This window comes from Electrona antarctica, assembly GCF_951216825.1.
Source record: "Electrona antarctica genome assembly, chromosome: 4".
Classification (NCBI taxonomy): domain Eukaryota; kingdom Metazoa; phylum Chordata; class Actinopteri; order Myctophiformes; family Myctophidae; genus Electrona; species Electrona antarctica.
This window is the reverse complement of record NC_136809.1, coordinates 9,579,679-9,599,168: the sequence shown is the minus strand read 5'-3', so window position 1 is coordinate 9,599,168 and position 19,490 is coordinate 9,579,679. Positions and strand designations below refer to the sequence as shown.

Genomic DNA, 19,490 nt, shown 5'->3' with positions numbered 1-19,490 from the left:
ACCGACAGAGACGATATAGATCTGAGGTTTCTACCTGACAGAGACGATATAGATCTGAGGTTTCTACCTGACAGAGACGATATAGATCTGAGGTTTCTACCTGACAGAGACGATATAGATCTGAGGTTTCTACCTGACAGAGACGATATAGATCTGAGGTTTCTACCCGACAGAGACCATATAGATCTGAGGTTTCTACCTGACAGAGACGATATAGATCTGAGGTTTCTACCTGACAGAGACGATATAGATCTGAGGTTTCTACCTGACAGAGACGATATAGATCTGAGGTTTCTACCTGACAGAGACGATATAGATCTGAGGTTTCTACCTGACAGAGACGATATAGATCTGAGGTTTCTACCCGACAGAGACCATATAGATCTGAGGTTTCTACCTGACAGAGACGATATAGATCTGAGGTTTCTACCTGACAGAGACGATATAGATCTGAGGTTTCTACCCGACAGAGACGATATAGATCTGAGGTTTCTACCTGACAGAGACGATATAGATCTGAGGTTTCTACCTGACAGAGACGATATAGATCTGAGGTTTCTACCCGACAGAGACGATATAGATCTGAGGTTTCTACCAGACAGAGACGATATAGATCTGAGGTTTCTACCTGACAGAGACGATATAGATCTGAGGTTTCTACCCGACAGAGACGATATAGATCTGAGGTTTCTACCCGACAGAGACCATATAGATCTGAGGTTTCTACCTGACAGAGACGATATAGATCTGAGGTTTCTACCAGACAGAGACGATATAGATCTGAGGTTTCTACCTGACAGAGACGATATAGATCTGAGGTTTCTACCCGACAGAGACCATATAGATCTGAGGTTTCTACCTGACAGAGACGATATAGATCTGAGGTTTCTACCTGACAGAGACGATATAGATCTGAGGTTTCTACCTGACAGAGACGATATAGATCTGAGGTTTCTACCTGACAGAGACGATATAGATCTGAGGTTTCTACCAGACAGAGACGATATAGATCTGAGGTTTCTACCCGACAGAGACGATATAGATCTGAGGTTTCTACCTGACAGAGACGATATAGATCTGAGGTTTCTACCCGACAGAGACGATATAGATCTGAGGTTTCTACCTGACAGAGACGATATAGATCTGAGGTTTCTACCAGACAGAGACGATATAGATCTGAGGTTTCTACCCGACAGAGACGATATAGATCTGAGGTTTCTACCTGACAGAGACGATATAGATCTGAGGTTTCTACCTGACAGAGACGATATAGATCTGAGGTTTCTACCCGACAGAGACGATATAGATCTGAGGTTTCTACCTGACAGAGACGATATAGATCTGAGGTTTCTACCTGACAGAGACGATATAGATCTGAGGTTTCTACCTGACAGAGACGATATAGATCTGAGGTTTCTACCTGACAGAGACGATATAGATCTGAGGTTTCTACCTGACAGAGACTATATAGATCTGAGGTTTCTACCTGACAGAGACGATATAGATCTGAGGTTTCTACCTGACAGAGACGATATAGATCTGAGGTTTCTACCCGACAGAGACGATATAGATCTGAGGTTTCTACCTGACAGAGACGATATAGATCTGAGGTTTCTACCTGACAGAGACGATATAGATCTGAGGTTTCTACCTGACAGAGACGATATAGATCTGAGGTTTCTACCTGACAGAGACGATATAGATCTGAGGTTTCTACCTGACAGAGACTATATAGATCTGAGGTTTCTACCTGACAGAGACGATATAGATCTGAGGTTTCTACCTGACAGAGACGATATAGATCTGAGGTTTCTACCCGACAGAGACGATATAGATCTGAGGTTTCTACCCGACAGAGACGATATAGATCTGAAAAGTGTGGAATTGAGAAAAAATCACACCCCGTGTGAACTAGTGGTGTAAGGTATTATATAGCCTGATCAGCTGTGGTTTGACGTAATGTCTGACGTAATGAAATCACACCCGTGTGAACTGAGTGACCATAGCAACCATGCTAATTTTTTTGGTACGAACAAACACGTGGACACGTAAACCAACAAAGCCAGTTGTTGGAGTGGTTTACACCACTCAAAAAGATAAAAGAGATTTTGAAAGAGATCACATGACCTGATAGAGACGATATATAAATATTGTATATTGGGCACCCTCTCTCATGCTGTGCATGCTTGCCCAGAATGGAATCTCTCCTCTGCCACCCACCTACTGTATGCAAACCTCCCGTTTCATCCACCCTCCACTCCCTACTACACCGTCTCTCCCTCCCAGCGTCTCTCCCTCCCACTGCGTTGCGCATATCACGCAAACCTCAGCAAAAAGAAAAGGACAATATCGATGGCCTCCAACTGTATGTGATACGATAGGTTAAGCCGTGTGTTCCTACAGTATGCAATACCTTCCCTTGTATAATTAAAAGTTAAACAACTAAAGTAGGACTGCCCAAATTAACCACTTTCAACGTATTTTGGCAAAAACATTTCAAAAATCACTACTCTAAAACGGGTCACATCGTGATGTGACCCGTTGTGAGCTTGTAAATCGACTCCTCTCACTGCATGACACATGTCGTAATACTTCTAAAGTCTAAAATAGGCTGAAGTGGTTCAATTATGTGTTAAACTCAGAAATGCAGCTATTAAACTTGGACTTGCATGCGTAGGTAAAACATCCATACTGCATTGTGGTGAAGAGAAGGCCTTGCACGGCGCCAACTCCCACAGAGGTACACACACCCGCGTCTAGCCCAGACAAACAGCCATCTTAACCTAGCCAAGATTCTACTGGCACGGGCTAGAGCAGTGCTTCTCAAACATTTTCATTTCAAAGACCCCCATGCATGATTCTTGCATTCATATTTAGTACCCTGTGTGTACACACGCTCGAACAAAATAAATAAACAAAGTCGACAAAAGAAAAAGCTAAGACTGAAATGCCAAAAATGTGTCACAGGTGTTACCAATAATTCTAATGAAAGCTCTGTTCCATTTTGTGTAGCACAGCGGTTCTCAAACTTTTTAATTTCAAGGAGCCCTGTAAGAACTCAATTTTGTTTCATTTGTACATCCTTAACCCATTTTAGGAGGGAACCCCTTTTGGTGTTAGCATTATGTTATGCTTTAGCTATTGAAAAATAGCAGATCTACAAGCTCGTAGCGCGCCACCGAGTGGCGCGCTACGAGCTTGTAGGTCTGCTATTTTTGAAAAATCTAAGAACGACTGACATAGAAACATAGCTTTTTCAGAAAACTGTCAGGATGTGGAAGACATTTTTAGAATTTGATCTCAGGTCAAAATGGGTTAAGGGGCCATTTGGAACCCCCTCAAGGACCCATGGACCACCCTTTGAGACCCACTGGTGTAGTGCTCTTTCCAGTGAGCATGGACGATATCAGGACACAATTCCTCAGTAATAAAGTCAAATCAAACCGTGGACACCCTGATGGAGGCCTTTTGTGCCCATGTGGTATGTGCCCTAATCTAACTTTGAGAACACTGATGGAGGCCTTTTGTACCCATGTGGTATGTACCCTAATCTAACTTTGAGAACCAGCTTAGCTGGAAAATCTTTTCTTTTTGGCAAATTAAGCCTCACCGGTTTGAACTTGGGAAGTTAAGCTACATTGGGATATTAACTAGGGCAGTCTGTCTACATGATGATGGGGGGGGGTTGGCGTAATAAGCCTAGATGGATTTGGGGATAAGTTAGAATGACTGACGGAAATCATCAGCATTCATTTAAAGGTGGAGGATTATTATTACATATTTTTAATAAACTTAAAATCTCTAGAATGTTGGAGCAACAGAGGTCTCCCCATCTTCTGATTTTGCTTTGTTATTAACTTTGGGAGTAGGAGTATTTCTAATTCCAAATACTTTTACTTCTACTCCACTACATCTCAGAGGCAAATATTGTACTTTTACTCCACTACAAGCTTTAGTTATTAGTTACTTTGATTTGATTTTGATTATTATTACAAAACATACAGTAACCACTTCAGCCCTATATACATTTTGGCCATTTGAAAATAGCTGATCCACAAGCTCACAATGCGTCACAATGCAACACTTTGTGAGCGTGTAGATCTGCTATTCTATAAAGAAGTACTTTCTATTTTGGTACTTTACACTACAGTAAGTACATTTTGAACCAATACTTTTGTACTTTTACTCAAGTAAATGTGGAACTCCGGACTTCTACTTGCAAAGTAATAATACTGCAATGTACTCTGTTACATTGCAGTATTATTACTTTCACTTAAGAAAAACATACTAATACTTTTTCCACCACTGACTTGAATACATAATACCATAGACATATATACGTAGACGCCCTTTCCGGCTCTGAGGCGCGTGTCACCATTGAACTTGAAGGCACAATTTTCCCGACATTCCTTGCAAAGCATTAGCGGAAGCTTGTCAAGCTTCCGTGTGCGTAACATAAGTCCCGGAAAAGACGCGCTGTGATTGGCCAGTAGTCACTTGAGTGACAGCGAGAGACATGGAGGAGTCGCATGAGTGACGTCACTTGGGCACCGACGCAGTCGCCTTCAGCAAATGCCTTCGGCACTTCTAAATAAGAAAGCTGCGGAGAACTGTTCCTTTGTGTTCACTCTTTAATGTTTTCTGTTAGTAATCTAGTCCCCCTGGCTCTGATGTTGTATTGTTAATAACTTTGTTGTTTGTGTTTGTTTGTTTGTCTTGTATTTGTATTGTAATGTATATTGTCATGACTGTTATAAAGATTTGTTTAAAAAAACAAAAGCCTTCAGCACTGCACTTCCGCCTTCATTGGGATACACGTCGCTCCAATGAACTGCAACGGCCAGTGAGGCATCTGTTTTTGAGTGGTGTAAACCACTCCTACAACTGGCTTTGTTAGTTTACGTGTCTGTCTGTTTGTCTGTCTGTCTGTTCGTACCAAAAAATGAGCATGGTTGCTATGGTCACCCAGTTCACACGGGAGTGATTTCATTACGTCAGACATTACGTCAGACCACAGCTGATCAGTCTATATAAGACCTTACACCACTCAGTTCACACGGGTGTGATTTTTATAATATCTATGCATAAAACCCACTAACGATGATGATTTACCTGAGCCCAGTGGTTCTTGAACACAATCATGCAGGTCTCTGGGTCCACCCCCTTCAGCACCAGAGCCTGCTGCTGCTGCTGCTGCCCAGCGTCTCTGCTGCCATTGGCCACCATGGAGGCCATCACGCTGACCTGCAGGGCTACGCCGCGGACTAAACCATGTCACGCTGACCAGGGCTACGCCGTGGACTAAACCATTTCACAGGAGGATTGGGGGGGGTGGGCGTCCTCCTCACTGCTGGCCGGCTGCCACCATTACCACAACCAGCCGGTCAAGGCGGGGGATCTGGGGAGAAAACACAGACAGACATCATCGTCAGTTCAGTTTCAGTTTATTTTTATTCAGATAGAGACCCAAGGGGTCTCTATCTGTGCACATCTGTGCACATAATAAAATGTGCCAATACACATGGCTGACATAAGTACCATGCGATAGAAGGACACAGCTACAGTATAGATCATCAACAGATAAGTGTAAAAATGCGTTCCGAAAATCCATTAATATAACATAGGGTTTTAAAACCACAGAGCAGAGCAAGGTGAATATAGTGATTTCAGTGAAACTAGGGGGGACCATAAATAATGCAGGGAAAAAAGATGGGTTTTAAGTCTAGCTAAATTATAACATAATGTTTAAAACACCAAAAGGGGTTCCCGCCCAAAATGGGTTAATCAGTGTCTATATTCTGAAGAAAACCTGGAGACTTGACATTCAGTGATTGGGTCTCATCATCAAAGTAAGAACATTATAATGGTGTGTAAAACAGAAAATCTAAAATTTGCCATGGACAACGCCAAGTCTTTGACACATTATCATTTATTATTATATCATTTAATGTATTACAATGCAGTACAAAATGACCGTATGCGATTACACATTGTGGGATAGACGTAGGGTGCGCGCACACACAGTTTCTCGCTCTTCTAAAATCAATATTTGTAGAATAAAAGACTGATGTACAACATAACAATATGAGACAATACATTATTTATGACTCATAAATAATGTATTGTCTCATATTGTTATGAGTATCTGTTACACACGCGCGCACGCACGCACGCACGCACGCACGCTGTATGTATCTCTATACTTGTGAGGACATTAAATTTTAGGCAATTTCTTAAATAGCTATTTTATTTTTCGACATATGAGACTGGCAGACAACCAACTATAAATCTGGCAGACATCTACAGTGGTACAGTTCCACGCACGCACGCACGCACGCACGCACGCACGCACGCACGCACGCACGCACGCACGCACGCACGCACGCACGCTGTATGTATCTCTATACTTGTGAGGACATTAAATTTTAGGCAATTTCTTAAATAGCTATTTAATTTTTCGACATATGAGACTGGCAGACAACCAACTATAAATCTGGCAGACATCTACAGTGGTACAGTTCTACTTAAGTAACAGTATCAATACTGCAATATCGCAACACATTGTGAACATGTAGATCTACTATTTTCAAATGCCCGAAATGTATATAGGGCTGAAGTGGTTAATGTATGTTTTGTAACAATAAACTAAAGTCTACAAAGTAACTAGTAGGCCTAACTAAAGTTTTCAAATAATTGTAGTGGAGTAAAAGTATAACATTTGCCTCTGAGATGTAGTGGAGTAGAAGTGAAAGTATTGGAAATTGAGTAAAGTATAAATACCTCAAAATTGTACTCAAGTACAGTACTTAAGTAAATGTACTTTCTAGTAATGTTACTTTCCACCACTGGAAATCTATAACCCAACCTCTAAATGCTTCAATCTAACCCCAAGTTGAACCTTTCCTATAATTATAAGACCAACTCCACCCCTCTCTATAATTATAAGACCAACTCCACCCACATCTCTTTTAACCATAAAAATTAAAAGATTTCTTGTGAGGAACAGGAACATTTTCCTCACAGTTTCAATTTCTCCAATTCTATTATACATGATGTGGGGACGTCTGGCACTCACAAGTATAGTAATACACACACTGACACACACACGCACGCACGCATGCACACACACACACACACACACACACACACACAGACACACACACGCACGCATGCACACACACACACACACACACACACACACACACACACACAGACACACACACACACACACAGTAGGTAGTTAAACTTATGACAAGCATGCGGGGAGACGGAGGCAGAACAATACCAGGTCACATGACTCAGTTAAAAAGGACGGGGACACACGCACGCGCACCCGCACACACGCACACAGCTATAGCAGTCAGGTTACATGGTGGAATGCTGCGTTGAGAGCACTCCTCCAATGCCAAGTGCAATGCAACTCGGGGGGGGGGGGGGCTGTAGATGATGTAACTGGTAGCTCTGTGTAGAGAGAACAGCGCAACAGGATGTGGTCACCGAGGGAGAACATGGCTCAACAGGAAGTGGACACAGTCACAAAGAAGGCTGCTGCACACCTTGTTTAGCAACGACAAGACAGAAGTGAAACCTTTAACCTGATATCAGTCAGCCAGCCAGCCAGCCAGTCAGCCAGCCAGCCAGTCAGTCAGTCAGCCAGCCAGCCAGCCAGCCAGTCAGTCAGTCAGCCAGCCAGCCAGCCAGCCAGCCAGCCAGTCAGTCAGTCAGCCAGCCAGCCAGCCAGCCAGCCAGCCAGCCAGCCAGCCAGCCAGCCAGCGTGCGTGCACAAAGTGATGTGGGTCAACTCAGTGTACAAGTTTACATGTATTAGATCTATAGTTTGTTTGTCCTTACAGTGTAAACAGGTATCTATACATGTGTTAGATCTATAGTTTGTTGTCCTTACAGTGTAAACAGGTATCTATACATGTGTTAGGTCTATAGTTTGTTGTCCCCCCTCCCCCCCAGTGTGTGCGAGCGTGTGGCCTTGTGAGGCAGATTCTAAAGCGGAAGGCCAAACCACAATTGTTGCAACGAGATGCAACTGTGTGTAAATCATCTGTAAATATGTTGTTCCAGGGACCCCCATCTGAAAATATGTTGTTCTTCTCTCTCTCTCTCTCTGTCACCCATCCCCCCCCCCCCCCCCCCTCTCTCTCTCTCTCTCTCTCTCTCTCTCTCTCTCTCTCTCTCTCTCTCTCTCTCTCTCTCTCTCTCTCTCTCTCTATACTGTTAGGCCCCTCCTGTGCGGACGACACAACAGACCTCCTGAGACACCGGCTGACACTGGAAGGTAGGACAACAAACTATAGATCTAACACATGTATAAGATACCTGTTTACACTGTAAGGACAACAAACTATAGATCTAATAAATGTATAGATACCGGCTGACACTGTAAGGACTTATTTGCAGAGGAGGCATGTGTCAGTGGAGTGGGATGTTCTGAAACCAGATTGGAACTCGTACATTAACTTATTAGTGGAAAGATACTTTTCAACCTGTTCATAGACTATTTTTTCCATCACTTTCGAGATGGAGCTTAGAATAGAAATAGGGCGGTAGTTGCAGGGGTCTAATTTACTCCCTTTCTTGTGCAGGGGGGTTACTTTGGCCAGTTTGAAATCTTGTATCTGCTGTCTGTATGCATGCATTACTGGATCATCATACATGCAGTTGCAGTTGGATATGTGCGCTGCGCACTGCAGTGAAATTGTACGGCTGAGACAGATTAGTTAACTTGTTTTGGATAATAAGGGCTTATTTGTGAGTTTTCCGCTAGATATTAAGGCCTGTTTATAGGGTGTGTTTTAGCAGGGGTTTCGTCTAGAAGGCTGTATGGAAACACTCACTTTGAACGAAGTTGCACGCGAGAAAGTGACGTTCACACACGCCAGAAATGAACACGTTCACAATGACGTTGGTCAAGCAGAAATACAGTACAGTCCGTTCACGTTCACCCAAAAATATGAACGTGTTAGTGAACGATCGCAAACATCACATAACAGCAACCAGGAACCATAAGCAGAAGGAAGGCAGGAAGAGCATGCAGTCTAGTGTGCTTAAGTAGCCCGCCCAATTGGTCAGCTGACTGCCACATCAGCCAATGACATGTGGGTCTTGATCAGCTGACTGCCACATCAGCCAATGACATGTGGGTCTTGATCAGCTGACTGCCACATCAGCCAATGACATGTGGGTCTTGATCAGCTGACTGCCACATAAGCCAATGACATGTGGGTCTTGCACACACTGAATTCACCCACATAGTAATGCAGCATATTAACCCCTTGAGTATATGGATGTGCCCTTGAGCACAGCATGAAACCCCTCGAGTATATCTGACTGAACTAACTCCAGCTACGTATCATTTACCCTGCTCAGTGTGAATGGGTCTTTGCTCTGATACAAGCGAGCGTGGAAGCTCCCTACTTACTTATGAGTGTGTAGACACTATGGAGGTTATGCTATGCATGAATATGCATGGCTCTCATAAATGTGTCAAAAGGAACTTAGTATGCTATAAGTGTCAACAGACGACAAGTACTATAAATGAACTGTATTTGAATGATAGAATGATATAGTTTGGACACTTGTCTTCTACATTTTCCTGTACTTTGTCTCCCTCTAGATTTGAATCTTCCTCGGTGAGAGATGGCAGAGAGTGGCAGAGGGACAATTGGCGACGAAAGTCTGGAGAACTGGGAACTACTGGGCGCAGGGGGCTTTGGGTGGGTCTTTAAGGCCACACACAAGCTCCTGGGCATTGGAGTGGCCATTAAGCTGCTAAATCATGATGACAGGTATGATGACAAATGATCACATCACAATGATCAAAAAAGCTAAATAATGTATCTATTGATAATTATCTTCATTCACACTATAATTTTATTCATGATCTTAGTCAGTTTCACATTTTGGGTTCTAACTGCTGTCTTTCCCCTCCTAAACTGACCCTGTACTGCAGCTCTGGTACGTCGTATGCTGCCCTGTGTCGCGAGGCAGATTACATGGACGCTGCAGACCAGCAGTTTGTTCCCAGGGTCTATGGGCTGTACCGCGGCCGGCCCCCCATGATGGGCAACAAAGAGATGCAGGGTATAGTGATGGAGCTGATGGAGGGAGGCTGCCTGGAGTCCTTTCTGCTCACCAAGGTTTTTATAATTCAACTGAAACTAACTAAATAACCACAACTGAAACTGAAAACGCATCTTCGTCAGCTGAACTAAATCGTTTGGGGATAAAGTTTGCATGCTCCAACTGTTACTTCTCTGACACGCAGTTCAACTTCAGCCAGTCAATAGTGGGACACCGCTGAGAGCCACACACAGCTGCAGTTAGGTTCTTAATTAAGGGCACGTTCTGAATGCAATGCAAACTAATAGGCGAGTGCGCTCCGGTGCGTTATGCAAAGGGAAAGAATGACTTCTGTCCGTCACAATAATCAATCCTACAGTTTGAATTCTGTACACACGCACACAGAGCAGAAAATATGATATGGGAAACATTTTTTTATTTTGTTCAACTTTCGACTTCTCCTAATCTGAATCGACTTGTGTTAATGACATCGATAAATCGATGCATTGATTTATTTGTGAATGCCCTAGTACAGTGGTTCCCAAACTGTGGTGCGTGCACCCCTTGTGGTGCGCAAGAACCTTCTAGGGGGTGCGTGACATGAAAAGGCTAATGGTGCACCCGTTTCGACTGGTATCAACCGACAAGACCGCAGTTATCAGTTAGGATCAGCGCGACTTTTTCGGACGAGTATGGGCATGCTCTGCCGACCCAACGGCTCAGTCGGTAGTTCTCCGTGAGTATTTCGCTTGATAATCACTGATGTCCTGACGGAGGCGCGCCGTGTCTGGTGGCCTTGAGCTACGTGAGGCACCGCCGAGCGAGGCGCTAGCTGAGCGAGTCGCCGTGCCGAGCGTTGCGAAGGCCACCAGTCCCGACTCAGCGCCGTCTGAGTTACGTCCCGATAGGCAGAGAATAGTATATATTAGTAGCTCCTAGTTTCCATGCCCCGACAATAGTTGGAAATGACACGTCCACCAGGGGGAAACCTTGACCAGGACATCAGTGATTATCAAGCAAAATAATCACGGAGAACTACCGACTGAGCCGTTGGGTCGGCAGAGCATGCCCATACTCGTCCGAAAAAGTCGTGCTGATCCTAACTGATAACTGCGGTCTTGTCGGGTGATACCAGTCGAATCGGCTAAATGGTGGTGCTATGGTTTTATTTAAAATATATTAACATATTATGCCAATATTGTGGAAAGTAGGCCTATATGTATAATATAGCCTATGCTGCATATATATGCCATATTCAGGTTCATATGATGTGCATATAGGAAATATATGTCTCTATATAGCTTATGCAATTTTTATTTCCATGTGGGGGTGCGTCAGCTAGGTCAGGAGGTAACAGGGGGTGCATGGCCAGAACAGTTTGGGAACCACTGCCCTAGTACACGACAGGCCTACTTACTCTGACCTTTATGAATCCTGCTGCTGGGGGGGGGGGATGATAATAAAGAACTAAAGCTAACACTAAATCCCAAACTATTCTTAACCTTTCTACAGACCCAGTCTAAACCTCCACCCTGGCCCCTGGCGTTCCGTCTAGCCCACCAGGTGGCGCTAGCCATGGACTTCCTCCACTGTAAGAAGGACCTTGTGCACATGGACCTGAAACCAGCCAATATCCTGCTGGATGCCGACTTCAATGCCAAGGTACACAATATACTGTATAATAATTATACATATCTATATCTATCTATCAGTTAATGACCTGAAACCAGCCGATGTCCTGCTGGATGCCGAGCTCAATTAACCTGACTCCGCCAGATGGGGCAGCAGAGAGTGCACTGGTCTGGCGGAGTCAGGTTAGAGCTCAATGCCAATGTATACAATATACATATATGTATCCATAAGTTGTATACATTTATGTTTACTACAGTATCAGTAAATGTATACATATATATTTACTATACAGTATCAGTTAATTAATGCCATGACAACATGACCACTAGGGTTTGATTCACATCTCAAGCAGCGTGACTGATTATCGTCGACTAACACCAAAACTAAATAAAAACTAAGATACGAGGACTACTAAATATACTGAAAATTTTGTCAACGAATATAAACTAGAGTAGACCAATATGTCAGGGAGGGACTAGTGGAGAAGAGATCCAGTAGAACTAAATGTTAGGGAGGGACTAGTGGAGAAGAGATCCAGTAGAACTAAATGTCAGGGAGGGACTAGTGGAGAAGAGATCCAGTAGAACTAAATGTTAGGGAGGAGAAGAGATCCAGTAGAACTAAATGTTAGGGAGGAGAAGAGATCAAGTAGAACTAAATGTCAGGGAGGGACTAGTGGAGAAGAGATCCAGTAGAACTAAATGTCAGGGAGGGACTAGTGGAGAAGAGATCCAGTAGAACTAAATGTCAGGGAGGGACTAGTGGAGAAGAGATCCAGTAGAACTAAATGTCAGGGAGGGACTAGTGGAGAAGAGATCCAGTAGAACTAAAATACATGTTATTTTATGCTTGGTTGCACTCGGGTGTTGCACTCTGAAATATATAGCAGATCTGCAAGCTCACAATGTGTTCCATTACGACGCCGTCAAGGCTCGCTTAAATACATTTTAGTCGGCTAGGTCAACTTTAGATTTAGTTGACTAAAACTAGACTAAAACAAACTTTTCAAGTGACTAAAGGTGGCCTTACACTAGCCGATCTTTTTTCAATCGATCCCGATCGCGCTTTGAGCTGTCGGGCACCCCCCGAGCGTCAAAAATGCCCGATTATCGGCTAGTGTAAGGCCACCTTAAAATCTGACAAAAACTAAATTAAACTGTATTCAAAGGACTGGCTAAAACTAAATCCAAATTTGCTCTTGAAATGAACAGTTCTCGTCACTGCCTGTCCTGCTTAAACAAAATCATAAACGCCTCCTCTTTCTGTCAACAGATAGCAGATTTTGGCCTGTCTACGGTGACCAACAGTGTCAGGTCGACCAACCATACAAACAAAGGAGGCACTCTCTCCTACACACCCCCTGAGGCTTTTGGAGATTCATACCGCCGTGTTCGCTCCTACGATGTTTACAGGTGACTAACTATATCTAGAGACATACCACCATGTTCACTATATGTTTACAGGTGATTAACTATATCTAGAGACATGCCACCATGTTCACTATGATGTTTACAGGTGATTAACTATATCTAGAGACATACCACCAAGTTCACTATGATGTTTACAGGTGATTAACTATATCTAGAGACATACCACCATGTTCACTATGATGTTTACAGGTGAACTCTAGAAGGAATTCTGTTGCTACTACATCAGTCATATGTGGCTCAAGAGGTAGAGCAGGTCGTCCAATGATCCATGGGTCGGCGGTTCGAATCCCGGCTCCTCCTGTCTACATGTCGAAGTGTCCTTGGGCAAGACACTGAACCCCAAATTGCTCCCGATGTGCTGGTTGGTACCTTGCATGGCTTCCGCCGCAATCGGTGTATGAATGTGTGTGTGAATGGGTGAATGTAATGCACAATCTATGTAAAGCGCCTTGGATAAAGGCGCTATATAAATGCACCATTTACCATTTTACAATTAAGTGACACACGTTTCTTTAGTGTGAAAACCTCTTTCTAATGCTTGGATGTATCCCGTCTTTTTATTAGCTACGGTATACTTCTCTGGACCATTCTCACTGGAGAGAGTCCCTATCCAGGTAAACTATTCACACGCACGCACGCACGCACGCACACACGCACACACACACACACACACACACAATGTAACATTTCTTGTATTTTATGTAGGGGTGGGTCATACCATGTTGGTGTTCCACATTCCAAGGGGGGAGAGACCAGATCTTCGTAAAATCGATGTCCAGAAAGCAGCTGGATTAGACGAGCTGGTGGAGCTCATGCAGAGATGCTGGGACTCTGAGTCCAACAAGAGACCTTCGTTTGGAGGTAAATCTACCTTTGTCACTGCAACAGTGAGAAGCTCTATTGAAATCACAAAAGATTATTCTTTGCACTAATGAAAAGCGTTTTTGTTTTTGAGGCGCTAAACGTACTCTAAAAGTTGCGCAGCTTTTTGCACACACATCATAAGAGGCGAAAAATTTCGTATTTCAATCGTCTCACAAAAGGGGTGTGGCCTGATGGCTCAATAGTGCCCCCCCTACACAAGTTTGTGCTTGAAGCCCCACAATACGGTTCACCTACATGTATGAAGATCGGTACACACCTGTATTGTGTTCACACGTACAAAAAAGTATCTTGGTGTCATGACCAAAACCGAACAGGAAGTCAGACATTTTGAATATATTGTCATTGTGTTAACCTGACTCCGCCAGATGGAGGCAGTATTGAGTTCACCGGTTCCCTCCTCCTACCTTAGGGTTGGGTGACGATACGAATCTATCGTCAATCGCGAATGTACGAGTCCAATCGCCGAATATTTTTATTAGGCGATTTTTCGGGACGATTTCTTTATTTTGGGCCGAGTGGAAAACCCCTCCTCCCTTATAATGGTATGCTCCCAGTCCCCGCACCGCAGCATCGGGGAACACTGGCAGCCAGAGTAAAGGCTGGGAGGGACCGAGCCGAGGAAGGCTACTGTACTGTAGCCTACATGTTGTTTATGCTCCGGAGTCCAGACCCATGCAGTTTAATAATATACAGTCACAACAGAATGCACACTGCTGTCTCGTGTCTCATCACAATCCCAATGCGCCACCCGTGAAGTCGGGGGGAAAATAAAAAACAGGCTGCTAGTGTTAGTGTAGGCTCGGGGATCGTTAGCTTAGCGCTTAGCTTAGCGTGTAGCTACTGATTCAACCCACTGATTGAACTTCATCTCCGCCTGTAATCTAGGTTATTTTTTTATTGACAACGTGAACGAACCCCGACACCAGCGCTGCAAAAATAGACAGATCTACAAGCTCTCAACGCGTAGCGAACGGCGCTGCAAAAACAGGCAGGACGCGATGCCTTGAGAGCTTGTGGATCAGCCTCCCCGACGGTGCGGGGAGGCAAGAGTTATCCGGGGAGGAGGAGAAGTTACCAGGGCAGGCTACATGTTGCTGCGGCTAACAACACTGTCACCAGCCAGTGGTTGTGATGTTAGCTTGGCTTGCAGCTGCTTATCCGTTCCAACTTCACTTCATCTCCACCTGTAACTTATTTTTGATTTTGTTACCCTGGCTGCGCAGCTGCGCAGCTGCGCTGCAAAAATAGACGGATCTACAAGCTCTCAACGCGTAGCGAACGGCGCTGCAAAAACAGGAAGGACGCGGCGCCTTGAGAGCTTGTAGATCTGGCTTTTTTGCGACCTGTAGTGAGCTGTTCTCACTTTACTTTTATGTCACGAATATATCGTCCATCGCCGATTTTTGGACAGACGATGGGCGATTGAAAACAATTGGCATATCGCCCAACCTTATCCTACCTCCATCTGGTCTCTCTCAAGCAGAAACGATAAACCCGGAAGCAGCGGGACAACAATCTGATATCTCCATAATAATTTAGAGTTGTAGTCCTGTTAGGTTGTGTTTACATTTGTGCTGTGGCACAGCTTCAATATGTAAATGGTGCATTTATATAGCGCCTTTATCCAAGGCGCTTTACAGAGATTGTGCATTACATTCACCCATTCACACACACACACCTTTACATAGATTGTGCATTACATTCACCCATTCACACACACATTCACACACCTTTACATAGATTGTGCATTACATTCACCCACTCACACACACATTCACACACCTTTACATAGATTGTGCATTACATTCACCCATTCACACACACATTCACACACCTTTACATAGATTGTGCATTACATTCACCCATTCACACACACATGCACACACCTTTACATAGATTGTGCATCACATTCACCCATTCACACACACATTCACACACCGATGGCGGCGGAACCATGCAAGGCACCAACCAGCACATCAGGACCAATCAGGGGTTCAGACTAGAGTCTTGCTCAAGGACACTTCGACACTAACTCTGGGTGAGCCCGGGTTCGAACTGGCGACCTTGCGGTTACCATCCAGCCACTCTACCCCTGAGCCACCGCCGCCCGTCATAAGTCTCGCGTTGATCCCGCCTTTAGCGGCCGCATACAGCCGCTGAGACGCATATCGCTCCGGACACAATTGGTCCGGAGTACATCGTCTCTGCCCGAGAGACACCAGACTCTCCCTTCTGGCAGAATGCAAATGTTGTCCAGCAGGGGAGTGGTTCCACCCGGCTATCATTTTGGTGCAATTTATGCCATTTTCACGGGTCACACAAATTCCTCCTAGCAGGATGTTCAGTTGTAAATAAAACTCGCTCAGTGTACACAAAAGACCTTAACGATGAAAAGTTATCAAAAGTGTGAATTTTCGTAAAATGGCGTGACCGTGGCTTAGTGTCAAACTTAATTAGCCCCCGCCCCCTCTTCTGATTGGTCGACAGGCTATGTCATAGTTTCTAATATCATCTGCCGTTTGTCACAGAGAGTCATGAGTCGCCACGATGGACTCTTGAATACGTGAGGGACTTGGCCTGGGCCGGCCGAGCGGTCCAGGCACCCTAGGCTGGTAATGAGCGTGTCGCTGGGTTCGAGTCCCGAGCCAGACGACCTTTGCTGCGTGTCTTCCCCCATCTCTGTCCCCCCTTTCCTGTCAAACTACTACCTATCAATAAAGGCAAAAAGCTCCCAATAATATCTTTAAAAAAAGAAGAAGACAATTGTGTTTTTTTCATTTCAGAATGCGTTGAAGTGACACGTGGGGTTTTTTCAAGACATGAGGAGGGGAATCTCTGCTGCCTGTGACCTCCTGAATCCTCCTCCTCCTGCTCTTCCAGCTCCTAGGAGGAGGCTTCAGCAGGTTCCTACTCCACCTCCTCCCTCCACCTCCTCCTGTTCCTGCTCCTCCTGGTGCTCCAGGGAGCACCGGACAGAAAGGCCTTTTTAAAACGTGAGTCCATGTTGACACACTGCTTCTACAGTGGAATATATTTATATATTGTTGTGTTTCATTTTATATGCTATGTATTTGTGGAAAAGTATCTAAACAGCATCTTGCAAGACTAATTATTAATACTCATCTGGAGAATTCACTAGGTATGAAAATGTCAGGATATAATGCCACTCCTCCATTTATCTGGGTTATTTTTCCCAACTATTCAGCCAAGTTAATTATACATCAAGTTGACAACGGTAAAACACACCGTCGGAGCTCCGAGGTAGGTAGAACATATTAGTAAGCCCGTGACATGTCCAAAATATAGACATGAATGAACACAGTCAGTCGGGATCGGGATGTATGAGAATTCCACTCTTCAAAGTCTCGCTCACTCCCACTCGGTCACTCGGGGTCATTCCAGCTTGACCCGGAAATGGTTAACGTTCCAATTGTTAATGTGCTCCATCGAGGAGGCGAGTGGAGTCGAGTGAGGAGCCGAGTGGGCTCTCCGAGAGCGCATAGAGCGAGTGTACATCAGGTGCAGAGTGGGCTCTCCGAGAGCGCATAGAGCAAGTGTACATCAGGTGCAGTGTACATGAGAGAGAGAGAGAGAGAGAGAGAGAGAGAGAGAGAGAGAGAGAGAGAGAGAGAGAGAGAGAGAGAGAGAGAGAGAGAGAGAGAGAGGAGAGAGAGAGAGAGAGAGAGGAGAGAGAGAGAGAGAGAGAGAAGAGAGAGAGAGAGAGAGAGAGAGAGAGAGAGAGAGAGAGAGAGAGAGAGAGAGAGAGAGAGAGAGAGAGAGAGAGAGAGAGAGAGAGAGACGAGAGACAGAGACAGAGACAGAGAGACATTGAAAGTGGTGACTGTTGACAAAACTGCTTGATTTCCACCTTTCCACAATCCCACCATTGTTTCAAGGAAATAAAATCTCTCTTTCTAGATTGATAACCACTCCAAAGAAAAATAAAACTCTCTCTAAAGTGCGCATCTAATAAAAGAGCAGTGTTAAAGTGCCAGTATGCAGATCTGTGCTTTACATTTGCAATAAAAACATTACACAGTACCATTGAGTGATCTGAAAAACCAACAGGCAGTATATTACTGAAATGATGTTTAAAACAATACAATCTGTCCAATCTGGCCATAGATAAAACACTGTCTCTGCTCTGGACCCATGTGTATTGTATTGTCTTGTCATGCATTTCTCTCCAAACATCAGTCAAAGTGTGTGTTTCCACCAGCCGCTGCAGGGCTGTTTTAGAAGGACCATGAGGCTCAACATGATTACGGTCAATCTGAACAGTTTCTGTACGATTAAAATCTCCAGCCAGGTATAAATATTCTTCAGGACCACACAGATTCAAAATGTTGTTGAGTTCATTTAAAAAGTGAACTCTAACATTTCCCAAATTAGGTGCCACTCCACCACTGTTGTTGTGAAGGTGGCTTAAAGGGGAATTCCACTCATTTTCAACATTTACTATGTCATTAATATACCTTAGAGCTGTTGTGTGGAAATAATCCCCCCCATTCTTTGTTTCCTAGAACTAGAGGTCTGAAAAAAATCATTAACATGGTGAAACACATCTTGATGACGTCATCAAGATGTGTTTCACCATGTTAATGATTCTTTTCATAATTACATTTCATAGTGTTTTTCCCGTGGTGAATTCACAGACTGTGGACCAAACATAGGCTGACTTGAAAAACTGTATTGAGACAAATCACTGTCATCACAATCCCCCCATTCTTCACCTCCTCCCTCCTCCTCTTCCTCCCCCTCCTCCCCCTCCACCACCTCCTCAACCTCTGTCTTTAGACACACACTCTGGCCCTCATTTATCAACCGTGCGTACGCCAAAATATGGGTTCACGCCGAAATTACCACAATTTTCGGCATTTACCATTTCCGCAAAACCTTGAACTTCATCGTGAGCCAGGACAAACATCACGTCTGGTCGGGAGCTGTCGTATGCTTTGTCCTCACCTGTTTTTCTGTCGTAGAACAGCGGAGCAGCATTGTTTGACCAGCTGAGAGGCTGTCACAGGCATGAAACATATGTATTCACTCCTAAAGTGTTAATATAAAACTGTATGTAGGCCTCTATGGGCTACATGTAAAAAAAAAAAAAAAAAAAAAAAAGGAATAGGCCTACATCAACGATGTGTCTGTCATATGAAATTGGTAGGAGATTACCAACTTTACAAGCAGTTAAAATCGCACAATTAAAACAATGTTGCAAGTTTAGATGCTTAAGCCATTTAAACAGTGTTTTCTGTTTTGCATGAGTGCATACCGTATGCGAGGATTTGCGCTGCCTGTGCTGGAATCCCCCTTTCTCGAGTTACATCTCGTCGTTTTAAGGATAAACCCGACGCAGCGCAAGTGCAGGGGAGTCGAGGGGACCGCGCTAACCCAGCCAGCCCACCACTGCCACTGCCAGTGCCATGTACATGAGGCTGGTTTAGGCAGCACATTCATATAATTGAC

At 44.3% G+C, this 19,490-nt stretch overlaps 1 protein-coding gene across 1 annotated transcript in view; it reads right to left on the bottom strand.

Moving 5' to 3' along the window:
* The window catches only part of fhip1aa (FHF complex subunit HOOK interacting protein 1Aa), an 82,672-nt gene that overhangs the window by 34,369 nt on the left and 28,813 nt on the right, over positions 1 to 19,490 (bottom strand). Inside the window, exon 2 of the mRNA XM_079500187.1 lies at positions 5,113 to 5,398. Coding sequence (XP_079356313.1) covers positions 5,113 to 5,235 — 123 coding nt within the window. The 5' untranslated portion in view covers positions 5,236 to 5,398. The remainder of the gene's footprint in view (positions 1 to 5,112; positions 5,399 to 19,490) is intronic.